The 21,696-nt window shown below is 38.1% G+C and overlaps 1 protein-coding gene across 3 annotated transcripts in view; it reads right to left on the reverse strand.

Annotated features, from left to right (window-relative positions):
- Window positions 1-656: 656 nt before the first annotated feature.
- ZDHHC20 (zinc finger DHHC-type palmitoyltransferase 20) overlaps window positions 657-21,696 on the reverse strand; it is a 49,108-nt gene continuing 28,068 nt past the window's right edge. For 2 of the 3 annotated variants that reach the window (XM_066544816.1, XM_066544814.1), the window contains exons 5-13: window positions 21,455-21,524; window positions 20,325-20,357; window positions 19,424-19,544; window positions 12,999-13,131; window positions 11,289-11,415; window positions 9,958-10,047; window positions 8,764-8,864; window positions 8,297-8,374; window positions 657-6,135 (exon numbers count right to left, since the gene is read on the reverse strand). In XM_066544816.1, the coding sequence (XP_066400913.1) occupies window positions 8,337-8,374; window positions 8,764-8,864; window positions 9,958-10,047; window positions 11,289-11,415; window positions 12,999-13,131; window positions 19,424-19,544; window positions 20,325-20,357; window positions 21,455-21,524 (713 nt within the window). In that variant the 3' untranslated portion in view covers window positions 657-6,135; window positions 8,297-8,336. The remainder of the gene's footprint in view (window positions 6,136-8,296; window positions 8,375-8,763; window positions 8,865-9,957; window positions 10,048-11,288; window positions 11,416-12,998; window positions 13,132-19,423; window positions 19,545-20,324; window positions 20,358-21,454; window positions 21,525-21,696) is intronic. The other variant, XM_066544815.1, reaches the window with a different exon arrangement.

Here is a 21,696-nt window from a genome sequence, read left to right on the forward strand (position 1 = left end):
GTGGTGATTTATAGATAACCTAGTTTAGTTTCAGCTATCTATAACCTAGATAGCTTCAGTGATTGCCTTGTGAAAGCCTGGGGAACACTCCTGCTGTGTTGAAAGGGTACTGCTGGTACTGGCCACATGGCTTGGGCTGGTCACTCTCCCTTCCTCAGGGATTGTTCTGTGTACACCAGGTACTTGAGACACGACTATGACACTTGCCATCAGGTATGCAAGGAGCTAGGGGAACTAGAACTGCAGAGACAGGGGGATGAGGCTGGAATTCATGGAATGTTATAAAATGTTCCATTTAAAAAAATTTTTCTGGAAAGAATTGTTGATCTTAACTGCTAGTGTCATTGTCATGTCAGTGTCGACTTGGGTGTTACAGCTCTCTTACAGATTGTTCCTGATCTAAAAGGAACGTGGCTGATTCCTGTTTGAGCAGTTGACTTCTAAGTCAGGCTTAGTGTCCTGGAGGAATAAGATTTAGCCACAAGTCAGGCTTTTTATTTCCCCACAAGACCCAGTGACCTGGAAGATGTGTCAAGAGTGAGTGCAATCTTAGGTTTGTTGCAGCTGGAGTGTAAAAACCAGAGCAATGGTGAAGTTTTTCCCAGGTAGGCAGTTTTTCTCGGTGATCTAATAACACAGATGCTACAGCTGAGCACTTTTCAGATTCTTTCACATACTTTTATTAAGTTGATGTTGCATTCACTGATGAATTCAAGTGCCAAGTCCATTCATATCACTTTGGAAAAGAGGCTTAAAATGGTACTTTTTTATTAAACATGAATTATACTTCAGTGAAGTATGAACAGGTCTGAACACTGATGTACAAAATCTTGAATGCACTTCCATTGGTTATAAATGGCTTAAGAGAACTTTATGGAAAAGTATACATATGGGGAAATTGCAAATACAATTAAAACATGAAGGAACTTCCAGGCAAAGCAATGTGATTTTGTATTTATTCATTTATAAAAGCCCGTTTCAAAAAGTTACTTCAAGTATTAAACTATAAATGGCAACGTTTTCTCTGTGCATAGGATGAGTCCTATCTGTAACATACAAAAAAATACAATAAGTGCATCATTGTTACAGGTATCTTTTACATGTCGTCCCAAACTTAAATACAGCTCATTCCAAGTTTAGGCAGCACAATTAAAAATAACTTTGTGGAAGCAGAATAGCTGGGACATTGTGATTAGTGCAAATGTTGATGACCCTTGCTGGCAAATACAAAAAGAATGCGGAGATAAAAGGGATGTTTCATTCATCTAAGTTAAAAATGGAACAGATTTAACAGGAGGAATGCTGCCTCTCTCTGGGATAGCTTCATGATTGTAAATCATCATTCAGGAAGATTTAAGTTTCCCACAATAAAGCTGATAAAAGGATAAGGGACAGGAGGAATCACAGAGGACCATGCTAAGCGTCTTTAAGTTGTCAGCTAAGCAGTGTAAACGGAAGGGAATCAGCATGTCACTCCCAATGCTTTGGTGACAAAGTAATACAAATTCTTCATCTCTGACACATCTGCTTGACTGCTGAGCATGAGCTCTGTCTTTCTCAGGACGGGGTAGGAAGAAAGATGGGGAAAGCTCCCAAAACCAAAGAAATGTCCTGTAAACATTATCAGACTTCACTACCTCATGGAAACAAATTCAAGTAATGGCTTCAGAAAACAAATGGCCAAACACAGGTTTTAATCCGCATTAAAACAAACTACTTGTAGCTTCATGAAATTTCACAACAGTTACATAATTAAGAAAAATGTGTATAAAAAGCTCTATATACAAAATAAATTGATAGAAATGAGTGTAACAAATGTGTTCAGTACTAAATCCCTTCATGTGCAGCTGCTCTCTTTGGTGCCACTTAGGGATAGAAAGAAGAGCCTCTGAAGTGCACACATTGCTGTTTTTTAGGTACTGTGAAAAGACATGTTTGTGAACTAAAAGTAACTGCTCTTTGGAACCTCTCTAAATGCACACCCAAATCCTCCAGTCAGACACAATTTTAGAGGGTGTCCTTGGAGAACATACACTATGAAACTCAAAGCTGTCGTGGTTTTGTTCTTATTTAACTTTTAAATAAAAATCTGGTCAGTCGGTGCTTCAGATCCAGGCAGATTTGGTCAATCTGTGTTGGAGCCAGCGCATCTTGGTAAATCTGCCAGACATTAATACTGCTGCAAACGCTGCAGTTTTCCTCCTCTTGGGGCTCTGCTTAGCTACAACTGGACCATACTCCAGTTAGATCATGAAGTCTTTGTGTGCATACTCAGTGGTATTGAAATTCGTCCCAACCCAAAAGATGATTTATAATTAATAAAGAAGAACCACACAAGACCAAAGGAAAGAAACAGTACCTGAAAACTGTGAGTATTCAGCACTCTGGAGAACAGGACCAGTTTGTAAGAACAGCATACCAAAAGTAGCTTGGTACTTGCAAATTCCACACTCAAGAGGCAGCTTTAACAAAAATATTACCATGATTTCTACTTAAATCACTAAAAATAGAAGTACCCAAACTTCCTCTAAAGTAACCCTCAGATTATTTAAAATGGAGGTTTTTAATCACATCTGACTTATATCAGTACAGTCTCAATACTGTAGGAAGTCAATTAATATAAAGTCAATTAATACTCCTCTTCCTGCCCTCCTCCCATAATACGCCTTTGGTAGGCACAGCAATGATGGGTGTGTTGCACACTCTGTGAGTAAATAACAGTAAGAAAAAAAAAAACAGTATTGTGTAGTTTTAAGTAATTTCTCTTTGTGGATTTTCCTGCCTCATATTCACAGGGACAGGTTTTTTCAAGACATTTCAGAAAAATGAAATCCTCCCCTACATCAGGCTTCTGTTTTCACACTGCGAATTTAAAGCCATTTTAAAATTTTTTTGAGTGTATGTAGATTTTTTTTTAAAGAGAAAAGCAGAAAGAAACAAGAAAACAGTTTCTAATCACAGCCAATGTCAACTATCTACAATAACTACTACATAATCCTTGTAGTAGTCATTACTTTAATGGATCTAAAAGCTTAAGGGCTGCTATTTTTAATGACAACTTAGGTATTTTCAAGACTCCCTGATACAGAGTAGGCTAAAGCACAAAACCAGCATTTACAATACAGCCCAACATCCTAAACAGTTGTTTTCTCAGGATCCATCCCCCTTCTGATCTCCTGACCATGGGCCAAAAGTACCCCCTTCCTGCAGCCCCTGCCTCTGCTAGCAGGGACACACGGATGGCTGCTTGCAGCCCAACAGCCAAAGAACCATCCTGCTCCCTCATGGACTTCTGGCACAGCACAGCCCAGGGAGCACTCAGGACAGAATCCAAAGGCAGAGGATGTTATCCTGGCTGCCTTAGCCATGATACCTCCCCCAAAGCCCAGGCCTGCCAGAGAACCTAACCCCTCCATCCCACTGGCTGGCATGCCCTTAGAATTCAGCAGTACAATTCCCTTAGAGAACTTAATTCCTTTAAATCAGTCTGGGGTTTCTCTTAGTCCCCAGTTCCCCAGGCGAAAAAACCAAAAGGAGTTGAGGGTGGTGAATGTGGGAGAATCATGTTTCAATCATTTTACTACATTTTGTATTTGTGAAAGTGACTTTCAGTAATACCTGCTTTTACATCAATAGTAACTCTGTCCTCAGGATTATCCTAAACCCACTGCTCTCCTTTTCTTACCTCAAATATGAAGAAAAATCTAGGACAAAATATTCCTGTGATCTGCATAAATATGTTAGAATTGTGAGTTCATCATGAAAAACCACAAAAATGTCCATCAGATATACAAAGAAGTGGTTTTAGAAGAGCAGCACTTGCTAGAAAATGCATATGGAGATAGCACAGTCTGTTTACTTGCAGTTTTTCCTGTAGATTCACTATGCTGACTAAAGAAATCAAACAAGTTCCTATCTTGGCCTACAGGATACATACATTCATGGGGGTGGGGGGCATATGAAGCACTTTGGGGAGCAGGTGGGGGCAGCAAAGACCATATTGCTGAGTTCAGTGACACTTAGGATTCTGACATACATTTTGCTTATACTTCTGCTAGATGATGTCTGTGCATGGATGTATTATTTCAGCTATAATACATGGATGCAGTAAAAGCCAGATGAATCCCAGGCCCTCCATGACAGTTCCACCAGTGTTTGGGGCTGCAAATTATGATATTCAGAACAAGCCATTTAAACACGCAGTCTCTCTTCTCTCTTATCTTCCCCAAGAAATTTTGCTGGTGTGATACTGCTGAGAGCTTATGTTAGGATGGCCACTTCTCACTTAACACTTGAGAAGAAAAAGCTAAACCTTTCAGATCAATGCGTAGCAAATGCTTTTGTAAGTTTTGGAATTAGCAAATGCAAAATTTCTTGTACAAAGTTTGAAGAAACATCCTGCAACTTTTATAAAACATGCAAGTTTGGACCATTGTTTCTGTCTCAAGAATATCCAACAGTGAAATCATAAGTTCTCAAAGAGTTCTTGTTCCAGAAGATTAATATTTAAGAAAAATTTATTATATCCAAAGACAAAAAATACTTATTTTAAACCTTACAGTATACTTGATACCTTAGTATTTCCATCATAAACAAATTTAACTCAAGTAGCAATCAGTCTGGGAGACAAACCAAACAGGTTCTTTTGGACTAGATCATCAATTTGACTACTACCTTCAGTCTGTATCAAAAGGGCTCATGTCTATTTGTAATCAGCAGCAGCTGAACATCAGAAATCTTACAGACAGAAAAATAGTATTTGCCACTTTTTCCAGGTGCAAAATTGCAATACCACCCAAAGATGAGTTAGCAGTCTTCTCTGTAGAGAAGTGAGGAAAAAAAAACCCCATGTTGTTTGCTGTAGGTCTTGAGCTAAGAATGGGATGGACTTGAATCCTCACACAGGAAACACACTTTGCCTTTTGTAAGCAGGTACATTGCTGCACATAGCCATCAGTCTTTAGCAATTTCAGCATCAATTAAACAGGACTTGAAAGTGGGAGGCTAAAGGATGCAATTTTTCAGTGTGCTAACACAGATCTATGATGTAACACTAATCTTCTCTTAAGTACCTGATATTTGTACTTTAGAACCAATAAAACCTTGTGCCTTTATAAAAAGATAAAACAAAAGTATAAAACAGTATTTATAAACCATCAAGAGTCCCATGGAAAAAGCAGTACTCTGCTTGTTCTGTTTCTAGAAACACACAACTGCAATATGATTTTTCTCTGGAGTACTTTATCATTTTGTGGCTGCCTTACACAGAACACAGCAAACAGTAACAGAAAATGTAAGAACTGTTAATTCCTTTTTGGACTGTCTTTTCCTTGTATGCTGACTGACAATTGTTGGAAAGTAATAATCCATCTTTTTTTCAACTAAAACCCAAGTTTTCTTCTTTGAGCTCTGTCCTTGGTATAGTTAAATAAATCAAGTTAAAATGATGAGGAAGCTCAATCCTATAGCAAAAAAGCAACACCCAAGTTAAAGGCTTTTATGTTGTTGGCATTGCCTAGCTCCAAAGCACAGCTAGTAGAAGGAAACCTCAGTCCCAAAAGACTTGGAGAGCTGTGATCATGGGGTAGACTGGTTAATAGGAAGAGAGGAGAAGACATCATCCAGTCCCTTCCCCATCACCTGGCATCTGAACTATGTATACTCCCACTTCAGACTTGCTGACCATGCTCTAGGCTGACTTTTTTTTTTTTCTTCCTTTTCCTTTTTTCTTTCCTTCTGTACTCTGGAGACCTGCTATGGAAGTGACTTCTGCAGTGCCTAAGGTATGAAGTTTGCCCGTGAGGAGGTAAGAGTCTCTGCAATTTACCCCCACCACTGCAGCATAAAAGAAATGCATAGTTCCCACTCTGGACCTTGTGCATCCAAGCAGGGCACTTCTGGATCTGGCCCTTTGGTAGCAGTATATAATTCAGTGTTGCATAAATGCACATTAAGAATCTTAAGGCATCTGTCTTAACTTCCCTGCTCTGCGATAGTGCTTACAAGAATCCATTGTACTGTGCAGAAACTTGAATTTCTTGTCTCTTCCTAAAATGTTCATGTTCCATTTTTTCCTGCTCAATTTCTTCCAAACAAAATTAAGTAATATTCAAGCTCAAAATGGGTTGCAGAAACCTAGTGAAACAAAAAAAAGGTAATTAATAGAATTATCCAATTAGCTTTGAACAAACAAATCATAGTGCATTACACAAATGCACCTGGGTAATATGATTTACAGACTTCTGATTAAGGTAAGTAGTTAAGACAACTGTAGCTCAGAAATAGCCTTCTGGGAGGGTGTGGGTTTTTATTTCATACTTCTTATGTTTTGGAAGTTTATCAGTGCTAAGAACATCAATCCATCACCACTGATCTGCATCTAAAGTATTCTGGATCCCTGACTGGCAATTCTATTTTTGAATTAAATTGATAGATGAGGACACAAATGGTATTTGCCTAGGTGAAGCTGGGGGACTGGCCTTCTTCTGCAAATCAAGCTCTGTACACCAGAATCAGCCATGACTTTGCTTCTCCTGGGTGTTATGGGCCCAAAATTCCAAAATACAACTATTGGCTTGTTACAGGGTTTTATGGAAGTGCATTGAAGAGATTCTGGATCTCACAGCTACTGTATAGTTGCTTAGAAATGCAGGACTGGAATGAACCATCTTGGCCTAAACTGTGATCAAATCCCACTGAACTCAGAATGGTTCAAACATTGTGTTACTGAGTTAATTTAAGGTAACACATACCCAAATGCTTTTGGATTGGGTGCAATTATGCACTTTTATTTATATAATTTTTAAAACTAGTGTAGTTTGGGCAAATATAACACAAAGTACAAATTCTTCCTTTATTAAATCTGGCCTCATTTTAGGAAGAGAGGGAGGATAGAAAAGAAATTAATCTCAAATTATTACCAATTAATCGTCTAGCTTAAAACAGTCATCTATGCTCCCTCTCTAGGTCAGTGGAAAGAAAGATTAGGACCTTTCTGTAATACCCTATCAAAGGCTGCTGGGATGAGCTGCTCTCAGAAACTGCTATTCTGCTCCATGAAGAACAGAAAAGCCTTCGTGACCTATTTAGATCAGATTAGGTTTTATATAGCTGGAGGCTGAAAGGAACCTCTTGCTTGGGATATTCTTTAGCACATTTATATAACATTAAGAAAAGTTGGAAAGGGGAAACTTACCATTGGTGAGTTCTCATGGTTGAGTAGGTTTTTCAGAAGTTGTAACTAACTAGTCTAATCTTGGTTTTGTATGAGTTTACACTGAGCACTCTGACCAACATGAGGCCAAGCATCACACCATCACCCACAAATGCCTTTTAGAAAGATTTTTTTTCCCTGAAAACAAACCAACTCCCTCCCAAAACTATAATTTTAGGTCAGAAGGCTCCTTAAAAAATAAAAGGAAAGGAAACAAAAGTAATCCTAAAATTACTGAGCTTACCAAATTCAAATGTAGTGGTTTATTTCTGATAAAAATGTGAATTACTTGCAGAAACATCACCCCCACCACAAAAACCACAACAACAACAACAACAACAAAAAAAGACAAAAAAAGAGGCGGTAATGACTCAGCTATAGCTTCTACAGCTGTTAGTTGACCAAATAAGATTTGTTTGTCTTCCAGACAGAAAAACTTAATGGTAACTTATAAGCTCACCACAGTAGAAAGTTAACATAAATGAAGTCTAATTTAGTCATTGGAAATACACCAAAAGAACTTTCATATATGCACCAGAAAGTGCTGTATTTCCTAAATGCAAAGTGCACACAGGGCACTTTAATGCAAGAAACATTCCAGAAGATCACTGTCAATTCCAAATGTGATAGAGCAGTCTGTATGCAGAGACCTGTATTCACTTACTGATCTTCCTTCCTCAGGCACATGCAGCTTCCTAAAGAGCAGAACACGGCCCACCAATATATGACTAAGAAAAAGACATTTAAGGAGCTCTTCCTCAAGACAGCGTTTCATCTCAGAACTGCATTTAGCATCAGATTCTTTTCCCTGGTCAGGTAACAAATCCAGCACTACCCACTTTAATCTAAATTACAGGATTAGTCTGACTCATCCCAGGCCTAGCCAACCCATGTTTCCTGCACTACAGCATTACTCCCATTCTTGTCTTCTCAACAGCCACTCTGAATTTTGTTTAGACTTTGTTATTACCCATCCAACATCAGAGGACTCTTCTGCATTCCGTGACTAGTTGATTTTTGACTTTAAGATGTCAATTTTATTCATACATGTACAGAAATAGCAATCAATTATGTTAGTCTTACCTGTTTCTCATTGAGATGGTTGGTTAGTAATTAGCTGAGATCAACTTTCCAATGAAACTATAATATGCTTTTTTGCACCTAGAATGTGAGAAAATCTCAATTATGTGTTTTTGCAGATCTGCATAACAAATAGCAAAGATTTCAAACCAGAAAGCACATTGACCATGTTGTGCCTACTTTTACAAAAATATTTTCCTCCCCCTTACCAAACATAAAAGATCCCAAATCTCAGAACTGAAGTGCAAAAGTGGAATTACTTATCCATATACCATCCACTACCATAACACAACAATTAATTTTGGAGCAGAACATGGGATGCAAGTTAGCCTTAATTCTAAACATCCTGACTTGATTCCATGGAACACGTTTTCTTCTATATCACTCCAGCCAATTCCTAAGGATTTTCTAGGTGCCAAAAATTAAAAAAAAAAAAAAAAGGAAAACTGAACCACGAACAAAACCACTACCTGATTTCACATTTTCCTCTTCAGGGCCAGTTTCCACCCACTGACAATCACCGGATAGCAACCGATTTTGTGATTCACTGAGTGGTCGAGTGGTTACAGAGCTGAAAAGTAAGCAAAGTCAACAAGAATTCTGTAATACCAGTAGCAGCCTCAGACATTTCTAGAATAGTGAAGCTATTTAAAAGCAAAGTTAATAAAAAAAACCCTACAGTGCCAACTGGAAATGGCTGCCTGCCCCCAGCCTTAATTCCTCTACAGGCTTGTTCCAGTCATTAGTCTAAAATAAACCCCTACCTGACACAGGCCACTCACTTCTAATGGAAAAACCCCACGGATTGAGACACAAGAAATGGCACCCTGACAATAACACTGCCACACAGCTAAAAAGAAAACCTGTGCAGTTCCATCTGGAAGAGCAGCCAAATGCTATCTTATCCCATGCAAATGCCAGGGCCTTCTTCTGAACAATCTTCTGAATGTAAAAGGATACTTTGCTGTTTGCACAAGGGTCCTGTTCTTGTGTAAATTCCACAGGTTATGTTGCACTGGAAGTAACTTCTTCTCTGTATTGCCTTTGAATCCTCTAATGTCTGGTAACTCAGGTTACTGCTGTTGGCAACAACCTTCAGCTTACAAATTCATTAAACTATGCAGAAGACTTCTAAGGTGGCAAATGTAAACAGAACCTGCACATAGAGACTCTTGTCGCTTTGAAAATACATTGAAGATACAAAACATGCAAATTTGAGAGGGATAAAAAGTAATAAGCTAAAAATCCCAGCATGAGAGATCTACTTCTCTTGCAAAATGTCTCAGCATTACTTGCTTAAGCATGCTTGAGGAGATGAAATACAAATAATACCTTGTCTTTCAGAAAAAAACCCCAAACCAAGCAAATAAACATTTTTTTTCCATGGACAATTATTCAGTCTTCCCAAGGACTTTTTTGATTGTTGCTAAGAGCCAGTAAGCTCCCTTACTTTCGGTATTACTTCTTCCTTAGAGCCTTACGTTACAACAAACCAAGACATAGTCAAGTTTTCAGTCTTAATCTATTCTGTCCTTCACTGAAGACTTACAAATTTACTCTGAAGTGACAAGAAGCATAAAGAATTCAAAAACTAACTTTGAAATAATTTTTTCTCTAGATAAGTATGAAACAGTACAAAATCAGTTTCAAAGTGCTATAGCTACCTTTTGGCAGGTTCATTTTGGCTTGAGACTGCAAGTTGTTCTTGATCCATAATCACCAAACGAGTTGGGAAAGTACATCCATCTCCCAAACTAAATGAGAAACAAAGACTCAAATCACTGTTGGTAGCTGACTTAAGTGAACTGAACAAGGACCCACGGAAGAGGCAAAGGCTACAGGGTCAAATCAATTAGCTGAGCAGAGTGCTGAACTCCAGACTTTAGCAAGGTAGTTCTACCACTAAATCAAATGATCAGTTAATTAAATCTTCAAGCTCAATTGATTCCCACTCTATCACTGAGTATGGATTGCTGTGCACAAGCACAAGTCTGTGGATTTCAGAAACACAGATGTATTTCAGTAGACTGTAGCCCTAATCTTCCCCATAACCAGCATGCACACATGGCAAGACTCTCTGGTATTTACAACCTCAGAAGCTGTATAATAAATAACATTCTGGTGGCCATGCTTTCCCCTTCACTCATAATTTTGAAATTAGCTAAGCCTTCTTTTAAAGTTTATCAGGACAAAATGTGGTAGCAAAACAGATCGAGCAATCTACCATGGAGCTTCCGTCTGTAATCACATGGTAGTTGAGCAGACAGCTGAGTCAACTTAAGCTGCTGGTATAACCTCTGCAGTTTGATACCAAGACCTCAGCTTCACAAACAGGTTCAGCAACATTTTTACCTGATACACAGACCCCCAAGAGCAGTGTTGAAACACAGTTCCTACTCTATTCTGCTGAAATCTGGTAGTGGTTGGAGTGTGCAGCACATCAGCCTTGCTTCATAAGGCTTGTCTGCAACTCCCTAATGCTGGCTCAGCTGATGTTTTAATTCCAGCATTTTTAATTATATCAGATTTTCCCCCTCCTGTTTCTTATTTACATGCAATTTCTTAGATGGCTTTTGATTCCTAAAGTGTCATCTACAGCAAAAGGAAAGCTGTCAAGCTTTTCCAGGGCCAAGAGAGGGTGTTTTTAAGCTGATGTTGTTAGGATGCAGCTGTTTGAGCTCCTCTGAGTTGCTGATTTCTGCTCTATAATCACTGAGACTATCACCAAAAGGTGTACAATTTTTGCAATATGCTTCTCAAAGCTTTTCAAACTTCTGCATTTAAAAGGCTCTTGTCAACAAGCTCCATCTTAGAATGAAAACTCTGTGTGGAGTTTGATCGCTTTCTCATGCACATTTTCCCTGCACCAATATTTATTGTACTGTATATACAAGTTGGCTTTTCAGCTGTGCTTTATTTTTTAGTAGAAAAGGAAGCAAGGTGGAAGTAATGGAATCAATTAATTCCCTAATTCATTACTGTTCAGACTGAATACCTGGTAAAGATAGGAAGCAACCAATACTTCTTTTCATCTCCAAAAACCTCCCTTAGATTTTTGCTGCATCCAAGAGAAAAGCCATTTTTATCAGGACCATTTCGAAATGTGGGTGCACGGAATGTTTCTGTAAAATAAAAACATGCAATTCTTTAAACCACTAAGGAGTCAGGGAGTGTGAAGAAACCAAAACTTCACTGCTAAGGAGCCAGTTTTGGGCAAGGCGAGGTGATCTTGATGTATATGTTATGAGGGGAGGGAAATTTAAAAAATCTCAAGTAATCAGAGGAAAAAAAACCCACAGAGTTAGTGAAAAATGAGAAAATCAGGTAAGGAGGACAGTCACCTTGTCAACTTTCTCTCTTTACATTTAACAAAGTCTGAGATAAAGCTAAGTACCATCAGCATGCCAAAGATATCCACATACATCCCTTATTCCTTGGTGACTTGCTCTCTCTTCAGCTTTCTTTGAGCAGACAACTTTCTCTTTTAAGAGTAATTTACCATAAGCACCGCTGGACCTAAGCCCATACAAAAGAGGTTTTTCCACATCTGCCAAATTAGGAAGCTGAATTAAGAGCATCCCGTGCTATCAGAGGAAGATGAAATCTATTATATTAGAAACAGACACACCATGAACTATAGCAAGCCACCACCATTTTTGTACTCAGTCCAGTTACGCCCTTGGCCAAGAACTGAGAGGAATCATTGTTCCCCCTCCATACCAATATCTTGTCTTTTAAGATCATGATCCAGAAAGCAGATAAAGAACTGTGTGGCCAATTATGACCACTGACTTTTGGGTAAAGAATATGTTGAAGTTTTCTTCAAAGCTAAAAAGAAACTGAATATTCCTTACCTGTAGATATGTCAAAGAAAAATAATTCAAATAACTCTCCTATCAACCAATCAAAAAAATCTAGCAAAAAAATTCTAGCCAAAAATTATTTTACTTTTAATCAACCCACTTATTTTTGAAGTTAGAAATTTAAATTCCAGTGAAAAATATAAGATTTTGACTTACTCAGTTGTAGAAATACTCATCAGTCTCTGTCCCCCCACACACTGCAAAAACCACTCTCAAGTGTTTCCTAGCAAGAACTTCAAATACTTTAATTAAATGCACATAGCTTGTTTATGCTGATCAATGCCATTTAAAATGTTTAAGCATAAAAATATGGGAATCTCTTATTATCTAGGAAATGTGCATCAGTGTTCTCATTTTTATCACACTCTTACAAGCCACTTCCTAATAATAATGTTAGGTTTTTTTTGACAGGATTTAAGAATACTTGTTTGCATCTAGTTCAAAATGTAGTACATGTTCATGTACAGTAGAGCCTCTGACTTGGTAGGGGATACCCAGCTACTCTAAGTATTAGAGCAACAGCGTGATGAGTAGCAATTGGGTTACATCACACTTTAAAATCACAACAAAAATGCATGGTGCCACAGAGGTCTCAAAAATACAAACAAAAGAAATGAACAGTCATCATGAATCTGAATGCTTGGCTCCAGCAGAGGACCCCCCACAGGCTTCACCTTCCCTTTTGTTTCACCTTTAATTACTTCCACCAAATATGCTTTTTATTGCACAATATTGAAAAAATCAATATTGATACATGTGATGACATATTATGTAGGCCTCATATTCTCATTGAATTGTCATTTTTCTGGAACAGGAAAAGTTTCATATCCCAATGGACTGACCTATAGTTGATCTGTTTTTGCCAACTAGCCAGCAGTGGTAGCTGAAGAGTGACAGTATACTGATGAAGAACATGGCTGCCACAAAGAAAAGGAATAGTACATGGAACTTTGCATGGGTATCTGGCAATTCATTCTGGGGAGAAAGAGAGAAAGAGATTAATATGTTAACACTTCCAGAAACTAAGGCACTATTGTTGCTGAACATTTCCTGCCACACCCAGACTGCTATAGGTCTTTCACCTCAGTTTTCACCAAGAAAGAAAAGCAGCAGCTTTTCCTTTCATGTCATGTTAAACTGGAAAAGGACAGCAATTAAATCTCATGGGTACCCCTTCCCCCAGTTTAGTACTGTGAGTGCACTTGTTCATCTGTGCTTTTCAAATGCATAGTAGGGGGCAAGGCAAAACATTTTCTATACCAGAAAATCTTAACTGTGCAGCCACAGACAAAGAGACATGGGGAAAATATGTCCAAAGCCACTTCCTCTGAAGGGGAAAAAAGTGCAATTCCTGCCACAAGGTAGTAATACTGTACCTAATTCTCAGCTGGTATAATGAACATAAAAGGTATATGGCTGTCATGAACAAGTCCTAAACAAGACATGGGATAGATGTTCAATTTTTGATCACCTCTAATGTTTAAGCAACAACAAGCATGTACCTAGCAAAACAAATTTGCCACGTCTGACCAGGTAGAAGTGAATCACCAGAAATCTATGTGGAAAACAACAATTTCAGTATAACCACCATAAAGACAGCAATTCCCAAACATATCAGATTGTCAATTCCACCCCAAACTATTTTCAGACTTTCAAAAGGCCAATGGGATTTGTAATAATACTATTCCAGCTCTATATCCTCAAAATCACAGCACTTTCAAGTAGTTGACCTTTAACAACATTATGAAAGCAGAGAGGCTATTTTTACTCAGCTACTTACTTAGCATTACTGCCATTACTTTTTTCCATTAGTGCATTCAGTATACCCATTTATCTACGGCTGACTTTCTTTTTTAAGCTAAAACACATTTCAATTAAGATCAAGTGCACATAGGTATATCCATTTTCCTGTACATAGCTTATATATTTATAGACAACAGATTACTAGTCTCCTTCCTTCTGTGATGATGTGAATACCTGCCATGAATGACTGGACTAGAAAAATTGTAGTAGGAACCACATTTAAACATTGACAGCAATATTGTATTTTACCTTCGGACAATTCTCTGCAGCTTTCCTGCGGCAAAGCTTTGCGCAAAGAAAGACAATTTATTAAACACTAGTATTATGTTAAGACAGGGTGTTTGAAAACAGCACAGGCTTTGTTAAGAACAAAATGGTTGGTGTGTAAATGTGCTCTTGGATGTGCCAATTTCCAAAGCACATCAGCAGCTTTAGCCCCTGTTCTCCAAGAAAATGAAGAAGTATGCAAGAGCCCACTACTAACTTCCAAGGCATGAAATCTTCTACTGAAGCATAGATGTACTGGAATTCAGATTGTGACTGGATCACTTTCAAGTGGTTGCTCAGCTTGGTCAGCATGACTAGACCAACTTCCTTCTTTGCTAGTTGTTTCCATCACAAATAAGAGTTATGTGAATATTCTGTATGATGAAACCATTCACAAAGGTCTGAAAAGCTCAGAATACTCCTGAGGTATCAAGTAATGGTTTATTAATTAAAAATCTTTCTGACTTCAGAACATATCCATTACCATTAGACGTAGTTTCAGCCAAAACCATAAAAAATAAATTGCCATTCTTTGCACGATTTTCTTCATTTAAAAGAGATCAGATAACAAATCAGTACAGTTTTTCTTCTTCTTAATTTTCTTCAATACAGAGTTTATAGGATGTACCTTTAGTATAACACCTGAAATTGAACCAGTGCTTGAGAAAACAAAGGAAGAAACAGAAAAGCTGAGTTCAAATTAGCTTTTAAATTCCAAACTTTATACCTTAAGAGTGGTATCTTGGCTAAGATGCCAACACTTAACTAATCTGTTGTAGGCAAGATGTATGGCTTTTTAATTCCATTAATATGTGCAAAAAGTTTAGGGAGAGCCCAAGCATCTACATTACAGTCAGGCAGATATACACAGCATTTTCAAAAGTGCTGGCTGCCATCAGATAATTCTATAGTAAGCAAATGACAGAAGAGTGCAGCTCTCTAAACTGCCATTTAAGTTCAGCTTCCTTTTTACTGGCCATTTTGTTACTTATTTACTGACAATTTGTGCAACAGTCCCTCTTCCACCTGCAGTAGGGATATGTTGTGTTTTGCGATCCACTGAATTCCAGCCTTGCAAAATACTCCACTTGCTGCTTATTCCTAAGCTTCATGTTGAAGCAATAGTAACTCTTTCTACCTCAGAGCACAAGGCAGTGTTCCCCAGCTGCCCAACTGATTTTTGTAACTTGAATTCCTATGGCTTTTTTGAAATTACATATTTAAACAAAATAATTCTCTACAAGGAATTCTCAGGAGCTTATTCTGATGCTAAAAGAGCAGCAGCAGCTTAGTCTTTGTGTGTTCTGTGGGTCAGAAAATCTAAGTTTATTTCACTTGCATCTTCCTAAACCAGCAGCTCTAAAACCTGGAGGATTTTTTGAATTATGCATGAATAATCTGCCTGATCCCCAAGGAGCATTTACCTCTTCTGACTACCCAGCCTCAGCCACTGGTTGTAACTTCCTGAATGACAGTTGCAGAACTGAAGCATCTTTCAAAGAAGGCCAATTCTTTACTGGAGAGAAGCATGCAGACTTTGAGTGTGTATAACAAGCTTATTCACAGTGGTGTTCTAGCAGCAGTCCACGTGCCCCCGCATGTGAAAAGAGAGTGAAACTTCAGACACTGGTTATTTAAGATCGTTATCCTCAGCAGCAGCACAGAAGCAGAGACTTGCAGGTGAGAGAGCTGCAGAGTTTACAAAAGGAAGCAATTTGCACAACACAGTCTGGACTACTTAGCACACAATAGGCTGAAGCCAGTCACTATTCAAGAGTCCCCTACAAACTCTTTCACAAAGTCATTTGATTGGTATCAGGTCATAAAATCCCTCAAACAAAAGTGCTGTCTGAGCTTGATTTGTTCCTCATTTTTCAGTAGACAGGTCTATCCTAATCTTTGAAAAAAAACTCAGATCTGGTCTACATCCTTAATACAGGCAGGAGGAATGAGTTCTAACTAATGATGTGGAACCACTCCTTTTTTTTACCCCCTTATTATTAATACAACCAAAGTTTTGCAGAAGCACATGTTATCCACCCAGGGCATGTATTACATCCTTTATTTAGCTATACTCAGGACTGAAAATTAATCTGGAGGACAGTGAAAGACACTGAAAACATAATGGTTTCAAGGAGGTGGCAGTGCAGCAAGAATAGGAGTAGACACAAATATAAGCTGGGAAGCATCACCATGCACTGTGTAAACAAGGCATCAAGCATTGGGCATCCAGCCAGTGCTGGTGTTTGTGTCAAAGACATTTGGTTAAACTGGCATTTTATCTTTAACAACCTCTGATGTAGAAATAAAAATGTCATGAATATAGAAAAAGCAGTTATGAGTATAAATAAAGAAATCAGTAACATTCCCTTATCTACAAAACAGATTTTAACATCAGCATCAGGGTGCAAGCCTGTGGTAAACATTTCCAGCCAGTGTAGCTGTTCCAGTATTGTATGCACAAAAATCAAGACCTTTCTTCAGCACTTCTGCATAGAGTATGAAATGTCCTGTGTAAAAGTCTTCCACGTGTAAGGGAGAAATACAAAGGTTTTCTTCAAAAGAAGAATTTGGTAGGTGTGCATGTCTCACAATGTTTCCAAGTATCTGCGTAGGAGCATCATGTCTCTATGCAAGTATTATCAACAGTGCAAAACAATGGATTGCTACATTTGTCTACTTAGCACATACACCTCTCCACAACCTCATAACAAGTTCTTCCCCCAGGCTACATTCCTCAAGAAGCAGTCCGTACTTCTTTCCAACACTGGATGTATCCAGCAATTTGTTGCACAGTCTCTGAAAAACATCTGTGAGGAAGCAAAAAATAAGCACTACCTTCTGAAGGTATACTGTAACATTTCCTGTAGTCAAGCTCTGGGAGGAAAAAACAACCTTGATTTGCTCAGTTTTAGACCATGGTGCTAATAACACCAAGCTTGTGGGTTTTTAATCCCCATATGGGCCGTTTACTGAAGAGTTGGATTTGATGATCCTTGAGGGTCCCTTCCAATTCTAAATATTCAGTGGTTCTGTGCATCTAGACAGCCTTGACAGAAAATGTCCAAACAGCAATCTGTCTGATGCTGTAGCAGACAAAGCTGAGGATTAGCAATATACTGAAGCAATCTACAGACAGCACATGTCAGCAGCATTCTGCTTTGGTTTGCATACAGATGTACAGAGAACCTTCCAAGAGAGCACTTGCCTAAAAGCTTATATACAAGAGACATACAAAAATTTGCAAGCTTACATGATTATGGAGCTGCCACCTCTTTCTGGAAATGTACTTTATTAAGTCAGTTATAAACTCAGAAGTGTCTTAGCTTAGTGAAGGGGGTGACTTAATATGAGTAAAGTGAGTCAGAGACCTATTCTGCTGATAAGATCAGGGTATTGCCAGATTCAGTCTTGAAAGTATCCGGAATTGAAAGCAAGTACACAATTACATTGTCTATTGTTACATTTCAGAAGTAGTCCATTCTTGCAGGAAGCATTTTTAACAACTGAATCAATAATAAAAAAAATAATCCCTCTTAAGTTTACTTCCTTTGCTTGAGAGTCCACTTCAACATTGTGTCTGATGAGCTTTGGAAGAGTCCTGCTGCAAATGTTGGTATTAAATGTTTGTTCAATGTGGGCAGTTGTCCTGTGGCCTTTTTTGTCTATAAAGTAATGTAGCAAAGCAAATTCTTTTTTCTTTTTTTTTGCTTTAGCACTGACTGGTAAATATGTAAGAGCGCATCTACAGTTTCCTTAGAAATTGTATACAAAGCACTGGAAAGCAGCCAGGCAGATGTTTGGAAATGGCACATTCACAGATTGAAAATTTAACTATTTTACAGCCAAGCAAGACTGAACAGCAGAATCAGACCATTTAATTTGAAATATCTTTTAAGACCCAGCTATGACTGATAAACACATTTATGGCTTTCATCTCACAGTACTGACAGCTCAATCCCCACATGGCTTGCTCTCCCGTGACAGACTGCTATACAGAACTCACAGGTTAAAGGAATAAAGTACTTTGGCAGATCAGACCCACAAGTTTAGATAACACAAACTTCTTTGCACAGTTTATCTTAACTAATGCCAACTGTCTCAGTACAGCTATTTTGAATACACGATCAAGCTTCTCTTACCCTGACATGGCAGCAACCTTTTGCTCCAATAAAGCAAATATCAATATCTACCACTGCAGACAATTACTACTTTTCCCAGTTACTCTGACAGCAGCCAGCATTTAAGAAATATATGGTATTATTTACCCAAAGATGTGATTGAGACCCTTCCACTTGCGGTAACTTTTTGCATGCTCATTAATGGAAATGGATTAAGGGAATTCTGCCACTAACACTTCAGCCTAGAGATAGGAAGGCACACTACAAGTTTTTCTAGATGAAAGGGAACAACTACAGAAGGCACTGTGTTCAGCCTGGATGTGACTGGAACAAAACTGATAGGTGCAATATAACACTGACATACAAGGATGGTTGCCTTCACATAAATGTTATTAAACATACTAAGATGGATGTATGTGTATTAACCATTTGACAACCCATAACAGTTGCAAAGAACATGTATAGCATTCATACTGTACATATCTTAGCATTCTACTCATACCAGAGCATATAAGCCACTAATATGAAGTTCAAACATGCCTATGTAGGGGCTCCAAAACAGAGCTCAGACAGTTCCCAACAAATTAATCTGCCTTATCTGGCAGCAGATTATCCATAGATAAGTCTGGGAAGATACAAAATTGTTATTCATATTTCACATTTGTTGGTATTTATTATATACACACACATATATAATTATACATATAGTAATTGTTTGATAGGCTCTGTTCCTTCTTTAGCCTATCTTTATCTGTATCCTTCTTTATACGACACATCTGTATCTCATAGTCTCATAAAAACCTGAGCTGTGCCACTCAATTTTGATGGAGCAGAGAAATTGCACAGTGTCCTCATCAAAAGTCCTTCCCCCCCCTTACTCATCCCAGGCAGTGTAATATATTTACTTCATCAAAATTCATAAGGTTCTCCTGCTTCAGTCACTTTGATTGATGTCATTAATGACAGTGAACCACAGAACAGAGTAAATGGTGAGTGACAACATGCTGATGCAGCCTTCAATAACACATGCAGTATTAAACAAATGAACAACAACCAAAAAAAGCCTTAGAACTTACTGTCCAAAACTTTATGAAGTACTGCAAGACTGTAGCAGCAACAAACAAACAGTACAGTAAGGAATACATTAAAAACAGGAGGAAGAATTTGTAGTTAGAAAATCCCACACAATTATTCACCCTAGAAGGAGGGGAAAGAGAAAAAGGTTACTAAGGTATACAAAAAATAAAACAAACAAAAAACCCACAATACATTGCAGAGCAAAATGTGTATGATGTCAGTGGTATGTCCAAAACACTCTGGCACCAGTGTTTCAGAAGCAATTTAAGCCACTATTTTGAAGGAAATTTCTCAGGCTGAATGATCTGGGCCTCTCCCATGAATTTTACCCCCCATGATTCTGTAGGACAGGACATGAGCTGGCAAAGCATTACAATACAGACAGTCCGTACAGGAAGCAATTCCCACTACAAACTAACTGCAGGCACCACAGAAAGTAACAGGAACCTCACCATCAACTTCAGTGCATGCTGCTTGCTTACAAAACCACCTCTAAGTCAACTGGTGGTACTAATGTTTTTCACAGTGGTAGCAGATAATATTTTTACTGACTACCAGTGAACAGAAACTGCAGAAGAGTCTGAGTGAGTCATACATATCACCTAAAATCCAGAAATTACTCTCGTATTGCAGTGGTATCTCCTCTCCTGCTAACACCAACAGAGTAAACAAAAGAAAGAAATGGATTTTCTCACAGGTCTCGTTAATGTCAAGGTTTCTCAATATGAGGAGAAACTGCATGATTTGGACTACTGGGCTTACAACTTTAAAACTGCATCACACATTTATTCCCATATATTAAAGAACTTCTGTGGAAATCAAGGTTTACTCCAGAAGTCCATTTTTGAAGTAGCGTCTAATTCATCATTCTTATACTGATTTTTTAAAAAATAAACTTACCATGGACAGTGGTGATCCATTTTTAATACACATCTGAAAGAGAGAATTTCCAGCAAGTTAAGACAAAAAATACATTTTCTTTCCAAGACACATAACTTTAGCTTCTACAGTTTTGGGTGTTGTTTTTTATTGATTGATTTTTTAAAGTATTTTGCCCTAATGTATCTTTTTCAAGCCCTTCTCAATCATACAAATTCTCTATACTACAGCAGCTGTTCTTTTACCTAAAAGAACCATTTGAAATTCAGAACAGTTATGAAGAGAGTTTCTTAAATTAGCATTGGGAGCATTACTGAGCAACACCATGTACCAGTTCATTAAGCCACACTAGTTTTATGTGTTTGCACAGAAAACAAATCCAAAGGATCTGTCAGGGTTGTGTGGATAAGGTGTGTTAGCCTGGCATTCACTTCAACTAAGTCTACCTTAGGGTTATTTTTTCTGCTTGTCCTTTTTTTTTTTTAAGTTAATGGAGGAAAAGATCAGCACAAAGGGCAATTTGAATAGCTCACATGCCACTTTAATCCAGTTTTAAAGTAAACACAGTTACTAGACATTTCAGACACATAGACATTCATTGTAGTTGCTAACAAATTTGATTTTAGCCAAAAGATGTGTATTAGGTTCTTCAGTTAACGAGATTTCCTCACGCTCAGCCTACTGAAGTCTTATGCATAGCCTCAGCCTTCAGTGCCTGTGCAGACTCCTCTGATGATTCATAATGAAAACAGGGGATAGCAATGATGTTTTTGAAATGTTAAAGGCATGTGACTCTAAGGCCAATTTTTGAGATAAACATTTCTAGCAGAACACATCTGTTTCAAAGCTACAGAAACAAGATACAATGAAACAGTTCAATAATAAGCTTTAGCTGGTGCTGGTATCTCAGACCTACCTTTCTTTACTTTCACTCTATATGATTTTTTACTTTTTAATTAATCTATTTTTTAATATAATCTTTGTTTTACAAGGCTACAAGCAGGTTTCCTAAAAAGTTCTGCCACTTTAGACAATAGGGCTGTACCATAATATTGCAGCAACAGAAGGAACCGATCCACTGAAGACATGAACACACTAAAGAGATGATTTCAGGAAAGGGAAAATCTGTAATTCCAGATTCAGACACTTACACGTCACAGGCAGAACAGTGGTGGCAGCGGTCAGGTTTGATCAGCTGGCATCGATCACAGTATCTGATTGCTGTATTTAAGTGCAAGGGTCAGGTCAGTAGAATTCACCTCATTTTATGAAAGCTTTCCCCCTCAACATGAACTGAATCTTAAAAGAGCTTCCTGCCCTTCCCTTCCACACCTGTTCTCACAGACTGTCACACACCTAATCTCATATGATATGTAGTTTTGATTTTTTAAGG

Source organism: Molothrus aeneus, chromosome 2 (genome assembly GCF_037042795.1).
Source record: "Molothrus aeneus isolate 106 chromosome 2, BPBGC_Maene_1.0, whole genome shotgun sequence".
Taxonomy (NCBI): Eukaryota; Metazoa; Chordata; class Aves; order Passeriformes; family Icteridae; genus Molothrus; species Molothrus aeneus.